The sequence below is a fragment of the Hydra vulgaris genome, chromosome 05 (genome assembly GCF_038396675.1).
Source record: "Hydra vulgaris chromosome 05, alternate assembly HydraT2T_AEP".
Classification (NCBI taxonomy): domain Eukaryota; kingdom Metazoa; phylum Cnidaria; class Hydrozoa; order Anthoathecata; family Hydridae; genus Hydra; species Hydra vulgaris.
The window spans coordinates 27,220,855-27,232,500 of record NC_088924.1 but is presented as its reverse complement, the minus strand read 5'-3'; the positions used below and the strand labels follow the sequence as shown (position 1 = coordinate 27,232,500).

At 27.2% G+C, this 11,646-nt stretch overlaps 1 protein-coding gene across 2 annotated transcripts in view; it reads left to right on the top strand.

Moving 5' to 3' along the window:
* Positions 1–11,646, top strand: part of LOC136080742 (uncharacterized) — a 122,632-nt gene that overhangs the window by 109,627 nt on the left and 1,359 nt on the right. For both annotated transcript variants that reach the window (XM_065797785.1, XM_065797786.1), the window contains one exon: positions 10,156–10,287. In XM_065797785.1, coding sequence (XP_065653857.1) covers positions 10,156–10,287 — 132 coding nt within the window. The remainder of the gene's footprint in view (positions 1–10,155; positions 10,288–11,646) is intronic.

Here is an 11,646-nt window from a genome sequence, read left to right as displayed (position 1 = left end):
TCACCTTTGTCCACTGCTCTTCTGTCCAATCTTGATGCTTCTTGCAGAACTCAATGCGCTTTTTTCTCATCTTTTTAGTTACTAATGGCTTCTTAAATGGCCTTTGTGCAGGTAAGTTTAATTCTGCTGAAAGTCTGTGATGGATTGTGCGCTTTAAGACATTAGAAAGTGTTGGTATGCTGTTCTGTAGGTCACCAGAGGTTATTGAAGGATTCATCTTACCATTGTTACCATCCTGAGGTCAGTACGCTGTGAAGTGACTCTAGGACGTCCAGACCTCTTTTTAGGAGACAGGGGGATAACCTGCTTTACAACACGCCAAATTTTAGTGCGTTCAACCATGTAAATTATTGCAATGTCTGCATGAGACATACCACTTTTAGCAAGACGTTGAATGCATGCTTTTTCTTCTTTACTAAGCTGCCAAATCTTAGCCATGATTTTCACTGAATTAACTGTTTAAGTTACAGAATTGTCTTTATAAATATATTTATACCTAAAGATAAAAATATAAGATAATAACACTGAGCCTACTGGCGTGGAAACATTGATTTGTGTAAAATTGTGCCTTGTTGCAAGACTTTTTGCCATCACTCTAAGTGAGAAGTTCCGAGTTTAATCCCCACCACTTGGGGATAGAATTCGGTACTTTTTGCTTTTTGTTTTGAAGTTAAAAAATTAAGAAAGGGTTTTTACCATAATAAAGTAGCCTCCTTGGCTATAGTGACCTTCTGAGCCTTGTTGAGGTGAACAACATTAAGAAAAATAATGTGTATTATGGTGGTTTAAAAAATAACATTTTTAAAAAATATCTACAGCTCGCCTCTTAATGTGTTCTTTGTGATAAAATAACACTGCAGTTGAAAATTTTTTTAATTAAAAATATTTTTAGGGGTGCCTCAAGACTCTTAAACATTTAATGGGCTCCTAATATTAAATAATTTTTTTTTTTAAGTATGTCTTGTTAGGTCTCGAAGGAAGCAAAAATATATTAAAATTTTAAAAATAATAATCTTTTCACACAAAAAAAATTATATACATTTTTTTCATTTTAGTTAACAAGACATACATTTGAAAAACTTAATTTTTAATAATATTAGGGGCATTTTAAATGTTCAAGGGTCTTGAGGTACCCCTAAAAATAATTTTTATTTAAAGAACTTTCAAATTCAGTGTTGACCAAGCTAGAATGCATAAATTGGGCCAACATCAAAAAATTGGTCACCCTATGGTTGGGAACCGATGTTGGCCCAACGTCAATTTGGCAGTTAGTACAACGTTGCAGCTAACTGTTGGCTCAACAATGGCATCCGACATTTGGCTTGTGTTGCGTTTGCCCGTTTGCATGATGTAATAATTAAAACTTTTAATTCTTTTTTTGTTTGCAAAAACTATTTTTTGATTCAAAAGGTAAATTTTAATTAACAGTTTCTTAAAACTGTTGCATTAATTAATTGTTTTCCCTAATAAGTTTGCATAAACTATAATACTGATAAATAAAGATCAAAACATTAATGTTGATCAAAGAAGCAACTTTAACTTAATAACACAGAGAAAAATCAAAATTTGTAATAATATTTATTTATGTTAAAATGTTCATACGATGGCCATATATATATATATATATATATATATATATATATATATATATATATATATATATATATATATATATATATATATATATATAATATATATATATATATATATATATATATATATATATATATATATATATATATATGTATATATATATGTATGTATATATATATATATATATATATATATATATATGCATATATATATATATATATATATATATATATATATATATTTATTCATATATATATATATATATATATATATATATTATATATATAAACTATTTTATATATATATATATATATATATATATATATATATATATATATATATATATATATAAGATGTGAGTGTAGTCTACAAACTGAGTGCTCAATGTTCTTAAAGAACAGAGCAATAATAAATTAGAAAAAACACTTAACTAACTTTTATCTTCAACAAAATGTTTCTCCATCAGTAGAGTCAGCAGGAAAAATGTCTAAACATCAACAAAAAAAAAAATTTTTTTTTGATGTTTAGACATTCTTCCTGATGAAACTACTGATGGAGAAACATTATGCTGAAGATAAAAGTTAGATAAGTGTTTTTACTAATTTTTATATATATATATATATATATATATATATATATATATATATATATATATATATATATATATATATATATATATTGATATATATGCCAAAAAATTATAAACTTTTTTCACACTCTCATTATCTTGTCCAACACAATCTCATTACCTTGTCCAGATCAAAAAGGTTGCTTGAACAATCTATTTCTTATAGCTCCAAAGTTATTGTACTTAAGTCAATAATTAAATAAATTTAAATTAAAAATATATATGCAATGAGTAAAATATAGAAATAATAAATAACAAACATATGCAAATATAGTTTGCATATGTTTGTTATTTATTATATTAATACATAAAACTTAATGCAAATTTAATAGAATCAAATAAAAATAACACATTAAAGTTCCAATTATAATTTATTAATTGCATAAACAATTGAGATAAAAAAGTATTAGTATTCCACGGCAAACATCTGAGTTTATAACATGTTTTAAAATTATTCTCAAATAAATATAAGAAATTAACTTACCATAAAAATGCCACAAAGGCATATTAATACACTTCCATTTAACCCTTGGTTTTTCTTTCTCTCTCTTCAACAGCTGTACAACAAATTACAAAACAAATTATTCTCTGAATGTCATTGAAAAAAAAACAGCTTGAATAAAAGCTTTTTTTGGTAAATAATTATGTATTATATTAATATAATTAAGTATGAAATAACCTAGAAAAAAAACATACATTTATAGTAAATGCAGTATAGGAATAATAATGCAGGAATTTCTTGGGTAAATACATGCATTTACTAACAATATCTGTTATCAACAACTTTTCAATGCACCAAATTTGTTTCTGAGTACTTTACAATTACTTAGTCTTGAGAAAGGCAAAGCAAAAGAGAATCAGAAATAGTGCTAAAGTTTTGACATATTAAATTTATATCACTTCCTTTTATAGTAATATTATGAATAAGATTTACATTATCATCTTTTCTAATAAAACAGTTGTTACCTTCAGATGTTTGAAAATACCAATGCTCTGTTTCAAATTGTAAATGTTGTCTTACATTAAATTCACCAGGAGTTATAAGAACTCCTTCAAAATATTTTTTTGCTAAGATTGAATAAATTAAATACTTAAAAAAAGTTTAACTACCATAAAAATGCAACACACTCTTATGCACTCCCATTTGATTGTTGATTTCTCTCTCTCTCCTTAACTTTTGTCTCTAATCTAGATACACAATAAGGTGGCCAGAAATATAAATTGAATTCTCCTACAACCTAAGTTGATGATACAACAGCAACAGAGTTTTCGGTTTGAAAATGCGCATTAGCAAATGTTGTCTATTATTTTTAATAATTGTTAATGGAATTCTACTGTCATGTCATTCTACATGTTTTTACATGTCATTCTACATGTTTTTAAAAGCTCAAAAACAGGCTCAAAAGAAATTGATACAGAATTATGACATAAAATGATTCCATGGACTTGCATATACATATATGTATGCAAAACTTGGAATATTTCTATTATTTTCTCATATTGTTTTATAAAAAAAGTAAAATAAACCTGAAACTCAAATCTTAGTATTTTATCCATGTTTTTAATGCCCTTGGGTAGAAATCTTTCGTCTTCCTGTTGACAAATGTGCTTCTTGTATAACTCCATTTTTTTCCTCACATTGTGCTGCTACGATTGCCGATTGAAATTGTTACTTCCATATTTATCAGCAAAACAATTCTTAAGAAAACAGATGTCTGTTTATTACTGCTAGAAACCATTGTAAAAAGGTTTTGTCTAATGCCAAAGCCTGCTATTCTCAGGTCATAAAATCTCGTATCTCATCTAAATTAAGCTCTCATGACTTCTGGAAAATCTTTAATAGTATTAATAATAAGGGCAAATCTTTAACTCCACCTCTCTTTTATGGTTCAGACTTTGTCACCTTATCAAAAGACAAAGCTGAATTATTTGCTAAAAACTTTTCATCAATATCATCTCTTGATTCCACTAGTTGCGTTCTACCTGATATTGCTAACAAACAGTTTGATCCATTGCTTGACATTCGTATCACTCCAGCTTCTGTATCTAAAGTGATTTCCTGCTTAGACTCGTCTACAGCTTGTGGCCCGGATAACATACTTGTTATTGTCTTACAGAAGTGTTCTCCGAAGCTGTTGTCTATACTCTCAAAACTATTCAACAAGTGCTTATCAGAGTCTTGTTTTCCAGCCTGCTGGAAAGTGGCATCTGTTATCCCTATTTTAAAAATTTCTGCAAAGCGATCTGATTCGTCTAACTACCGTCCCTTTGTCTTCTTCCTATCATAAGCAAGGTTTTTGAATCTTTAATTAACAAACACTTAATTTCTCATCTTGAATCTAAGAACTTTCTGACCATCATTATGGATTTCGATTTTGTTGTTCTACAGCTGATTTGCTAACAGTAATAACCCATAGGTTTTATCATGCATTAGATAAAGGTGGAGAGGTTAAGGTCATCGCTCTTGACATTTCAAAAGCTTTTGATAAAGTTTGGCATGCTGGTCTTCTCCATAAACTTTCATCTTATGGTGTATCTGGCAACATCTTTATGATTGTTGAATCCTTTCTTTCCAATCGTAGTATAAAAGTTGTCCTCGATGGACAGCACTCTTCTTCTTATTCTGTAACTTCAGGGGTTCCTCAAGGTTCTATCTTTGGCCCTATACTCTTTTTAATTTACATTAACAATCTTCTAGATACTCTCACATCTAAGGTGGCATTGTTTGCTGATGATACTACCATTTATTCTTGTCAAGATAAGCCAACACTCTCTGATTGCTTGGAGGGGGCATTTGAGCTTAAAAAGAATCTCACTTCTGCTACAGCATGGGGCTCACAGTGGCTGGTGAACTTTAATACAGATAAAACTCAATTTTTTTTAGCCAATTGTTATCACAATAATTTATATCTTCCTATATTTATGAATGGAGATGTACTCGATGAGTCATCCACTCTTCATCTTCTAGGATTAACTCTTACTTCCTATTTTTTTTGAAAACCATATATCAAATCTGTTGCAAATTTAGCATCTGTTATGGTTGCATCTCCTTATCAAGTTCGACATTTTCTTACTACAGATTCTATTCTCTATCTCTATAAATCTCAAATCCAGTCTTGTATGGAATGCTGCTGCCATATCTGGGGCAGATCTTCTAATGATGTTCTTTCTCTTTCAGACAAGGTGCAAAAATGCATTGTAAACATAGTTGGACCTGCTCTTGCAGCTGGCCTCCAACCATTATCACATCGTCATAGTGTTGCTTCTCTTTCTTTTTTCTACAAATACTATAGTGGACACTGCTCTAAAGAGCTAGCGTCTCTTGTGCCATCTACTAAAGTTCATTCTCGCATTACTCGTCATTCAATTAAGTCTCATCCTTTTTCTGTGACTGTTCCTAAGTGCTCCAAAAACTCTTATTTGTCTAGTTTTTTTCCTCAAACATCAGTTCTTTGGAATTTCCTTCATCTTGCTTTCCTGATTCATATAATTTGCAATCCTTTTAGTTGTCTGTCAATCGTTATCTTCCTCTACAATCTTCATCTTTTCTCTTCCAGTAACTTCCAACTTTAGTTAGTGGTTGCTTGCAGCTTTGTTGGAGGCAAATATGTTTAAAAAAAAATTAACAATAATAATAATATAAGATATATAAGACAAAATTAATACAAATTATAATAATAGTATTAATAAGTATGTTTACAATAATTGCTTATAAAAAATAATAACTATAATAAATATTATAATGGTAGTTATAAGCAGAAAATTATATATAATAATAGTTAATGATTTTTTCGGATGGTGTCACTCATACAGAAGTCTGATCAAAGGAGTGACACTAATTTATAAATATTATATAATTAATAATAAACAAAGAGATATATTGAAATGCGTAGAACATAAACACATAAGTTAAAGCACACAGAACATATCTTAAAAAAAAACATTTATAAATAATAATTTGCAGGTTATAATAATAGAAAAATAAACAAACAAAAAATACTGATGGTAATTGTAGTAATAACGAAAAGAAAATTAAAAGAATATTTTAATAGTTAGGATAATAATGTCTAAAAGTTTTTTAAAGGACTCCGATGTACTGATTTAATTGGTTGGAAGTTTATTATTCTAATGGATTTACGCTGAGATGATAGCAACTTGTTAATGTGATAGTTTCCAACCCTCAAACTTGACAACAACAGCTATGATGAGATAAAAATAATGCACAGTAAATATTCTTAAGTGTAATTTTATCAACATAATGAGTAATTATTAAAAACATACCATTAACTCAAGTTTCTTGTTTACTTCATGAATGCAAAAGTTCCATTAAAGATTGCATTTACTAAACACACCAAGATATTTAATAACACTCAAAGGATATCGCCGTTTATTATTATTTTTGATTTTGATTACAACATTTTTAAAGAAATAATTTTTTCTTAGAGATGAAAAAAAATTCGTTCAGTTTTTTCAGTGTTAAGACATATTAGGTTAGCATTTAACCAATGAGCTATACCTTTTAGATACGAATTTACATTTTTACACAAAGAATAATACGATTTGTTGATATGTAAGAGATTTGTATCATCATCAAACAGATGAACTGAGGAGAAGTGAACAGAGATGGTTAGGTAGTTAGCATAGATTAAAAACAAAAATAAGGACCAAAACCAAAATCTTTAAGAACACCGCACAAAACTGATTTAAACCATAAATACTTAAAAATTGTTTTTGATCTGAAAGATAAGATCAAAACCAGATGTTTTCAATACTGCAAATTCCATAGTGTTCTAATTTAGAAATCAAAATACTATGGTCAACGGCATCAAAAGCTTTTTGTAAATCCATAAAAACACCACAAACAAAATGACCAGTATCAAGAGCATTTCTGATTTCTTCTGTTATATTTATTAATGCATGGCAAGTAGAATATTTTGATCAAAAACCAAATTAAAAATCATTTAAACAATTAAATATGTTTAGAAAAGAGTACACTCTAGAATACATAAGTTTTTCAAGAAGCTTACTAATGCTAAATAAAAGAGAAATAGGTCTATTTTGCGAATGAAAGTTTAGAGCTATTTTTAAATATTGGAATAATGCAAGATAATTTCAAAATATCAGGATATGTTTTATTTATGAATGAGGTATTAAATAGTTTAAAAAGAGTATTTGAAAATTCATAGTTAAATCAATAAGAATGTGTGTGGGAATGCTGTTTGGACCTAATAATATTTTTGTATTCAAAAGATTTAAGAGATGAAATTTCTAAATTTAGATTTAAGAGATGAAATTTCTGGAATATTTTTTGGAGATAATACAGAAGTAAATTTGGATATTTAAGGCACTTTTGATTGTAAATGTAAGACAAATGAATATTGGATTTCAGTTTATATTTTATAACATTTAAAAAAAAAAGTGTTAAATGATTCAGAGATTAGAGTCAATTAAATAAGTTTCATTTTATTGCAAACAGTTGGGGGATGATTTATTGAAATTTTTGACATTTATTAGATTATTAATGCCTTTCCAAAATTCTCGAAGATTTTTTATATTTTCTGAGAAAAATGTTTTAAAATGAATTTTTTTACTAAGTTTAATTAATGTAATTATCATATATTTATATCTCTTAAAAATACTTTCAAACTTGTTTATATTAATAAGATCTTTAGATCTTAACATTTTTTGTTAGAAAAGATTGTGCACGTTTGAAGTTTTTGATACTTGTTTTTTCAAGTGGGTCAGTGGCGATCAGTGCAATCAGTGGCAATCTAAAATCAATGTTGTATTAGTAATAAACTTTCGGAAACATATGCTATAACATATGAGTTAGTATCATTGAAACGTCATCCTAATCATTTTTTGATAAATCAGATTTTAAGTTTTCTTCATTGAATTTTTTAAAACTCCTGCTATATAAAAGAAAATAAAAAAAAAACAATTTTTAAGTTTTATTAATTTAGGTTGTTTGCAGTGTTCATATTGTCGTGTATTTTTGTGTATTGTTTATGTTGTGTATTTTTATATTGTCCTGTATTTCTATTTTTGTTTATACTGTCGTGTAATTTTGTGCATCGTTTTTATAGGCGTGTTTATGTGTATTGTTTATATTGTTGTGGTTTTTTTTTTTTTTTTTTTTTTTTTTTATTGTTTTTTAAATTTATTTTAATTATTGTTGCGTTTTACATTTGTTGCTATTATTCAAGTGATTTCATATTTTTTTGTTTCATCATAATATTTAAATATATCTTTATGTTTTATTTTTTATTTTATATCACCGTTCTGATCGTTAAATGTTGTGTTATCTCATTTATTCATTATCTCTTGTGTTCTTTCTCTTTTTCTTTTTTTGTTATTAGACTTTTTTTAATAGTTATTGTTCTTTATTTTATTATAATTATTTTTTGATCACTATCTGTATTATTACTTTTTGTTGCTTGTTTGTGTTTTGGTTTATTTGTTAATTTTGTTAAGGTGTCACTTCAATGACTAGTTTTTAACTATACGAGTGACACCGAACCTAATTTTGTAAAATTATAAATAAATCTGTAATTTTTTTCAATTTTATGGTTATATAAATGGATAATATATATATATATATATATATATATATATATATATATATATATATATATATATATATATATATATATATATATATATATATATATATATATATATATATATGTATGTATATATATATATAAATTGTGTCTGTGTGGTATAAATAATTTATTGAAATTGGGACTAATACAAAATTGAGGTGAATGATCAGAAACAGAAGTTGTCAAATTTCTTGAAATAATTTCATTAGTTATTAAACTAGAGAAAATATTATCAATAATTGTAGCAGAGTTATCATTAATTCTAGTCGGCAAAATGATAAATAGGTGAATATTATAAAAAGAATTATGTTGTAATTATCAATAAATATCGCAATGAGCGACTTAATTGTAGTAAACTGTATTTAGCATCATTAATCCTGTCACATTTTGTATGAGTCTAAAATATATAAACATTACATTTGAGCGGTAACTTTGACTAATTTTCTTTTTACACAGATGACAGTTTAAATCCATAGAACTGCAATATTAGAGAGAGTGTAAGAAACAATAAAGAATAATATTAGAGAGAGTGTAAGAAACAATAAACTGTAATATTAGAGAGAGTGTAAGAAACAATAAACAGTAATATTAGAGAGAATGTAAGAAACAATAAACAGTAATATTAGAGAGAGTGTAAGAAACAATAAACAGTAATATTAGAGAAAGTGTAAGAAACAATATACAATTATATATGTTATTAATAATAGTTAAAATGATACTAATAAAGTTTATTAGGAACAAGCGATTATAACATCGAAACAATTATAATAATAATAATGATAGTTTAAACAATAACGCAACAGCCAAACAAATAGTTAAGTATAACAAAAACAAAATATAGAATAAAATTATAAAATCAACTGAAATGAGTAAAAAATACTAAATTAAACTTAAGAGAAATTTATTAAAAATAAAATAACAATAATATAATTAAACTAGTGATGCTAATTTTCCGGTAAAATTTGATTTTGATCAAAATTTATCGGGAAAATTTGCTAGTAAATTTACCAGTAAATTTTAAATCGGCATGGGTAAATTTTCCTTTAAAAAAATTTTTTTTAAAGGAAAATTTGCTCTAAGTGACAAGTTTAATCTTTTACAAAGGTCAAATGCCGGCTGAATTCTAAGCATTGTTTCGAATTTTAAACAATATCGAAACAATGCCTAATTGCCCTCATTTTTTATACTTCAAAAAAATATATTTTTATATCGATTGCGATTTAGTCACAACTGTTGCAAATCTTGTTGCACCTTTTTTAAAATATTTTTTAATGATAAATATATATTTGTCTAAATAAAGTTAATTATCAAAAAAAAAATTTTTTGAAGATATTGATGAGTGTACTAGTATCAAACCAATTTGTTCTTGGAGCAATGGAGTGTGTACCAATACTAATGGTAGCTTTGCGTGCTCTTGTAAATATGGATGGAAATTGGGTCTTGATAATACAAGCTGCATTGGTGAGTTATTTTAAGTTAAAGTAAATTGTGAAATGTATTATGAACGTTATCCTTTTATAATATTATCATTTATTTACACTGTCCTCCAAAACATTAGCAACCAAATAAAAAAATGCTTTTTTTCTACTTTGAATACTAATTACAGCAATTTTATTTTTTTAATTACGCTTTGAATACAAAAAATGCTTAATATTACATATAGAAAAAAGATTTGTACATAGTAAGACTTCTTGAAAATGAATAAACTCGTTTTTTTGTTTTTATTGGTATTTTAACGCAAAAACGTTTTTCCTCCAAAACGTTAGCAACTTTTTATAATTACTCACAAAAACTCACGGAAAATCAGCAGTACAAGTGTGAAAATAATGCCCAAAGAAATTGTTGTGTTGTAATTATTAGTACTTAACCAATGAGAATCAACTAATTGTTAATTTTTGTCCAGAGATGAATATGGTGTGTTGCAATTATTACAATATTAATTTGAGATCGCGTATATATGCTGTTTTGGATTATAATGGCAGGAAACAAGTATAATTTAGCTTTTCGAGAACGAATTATAAAAGATTACAAGAAAAAAGTCAAACATAAGGAAATTGCAACGAAATACTCCATTAACAAGTCAATTGTATGTCGAATAATCAAACGATTTAATAAAGGTAATCTTTTAGAAACAGAGCATAAGGGCGGAAGACTTCTCAAAACATGTCGTTTCACCGATCGAAAAATTATTCGTCATGTTAAAAAAAATCCTTTTGACAGCGCTAATGATACTATTATAAAACTGAAACTTTCCGCATCTCAAAATATAGTTTGTAGACGGTTACAACTTTCAGGACTTTTGAGCTTTAGAGCAGCAAAAAACCTTTCATTTCTCAGAAGAATAGAAAAGCTAAAATTGAGTTTGCAAATACTCATAGAGACTGGACTATAAATGATTGGAGTAGAGTACTCTGGAGCGATGAATCAAAGTACAATTTGAAAGGTCCTGATGGAAATTTAAAGTTACGTAGACCTAAAGGTAAACGCTTAGATCCTAAATACATAAGAGCAACAATCAAGCATGGTGGTGGAAAAAGTGCAATGTTTGGGGTTGTTTTTCTGGTTTTAGCGGAGTTGGACCTATTTACCGAATAAATAGCATTATGGATCAGTATGTTTATCGTGATATTCTTAAGGAAAAAGTGGTTCCTCATACTGATAATAATATGCCTCTTTTATGGACATTTCAACAAGACAACGACCCCAAACACACCTCTAAACTCGTTAAAGAATGGTTTGAAACAAATCAAATTAAAGTAATGAAATGGCTAGCTCAATCACCTGATCTCAATCCGATTGAAAATTTATGGTATGAAGTTG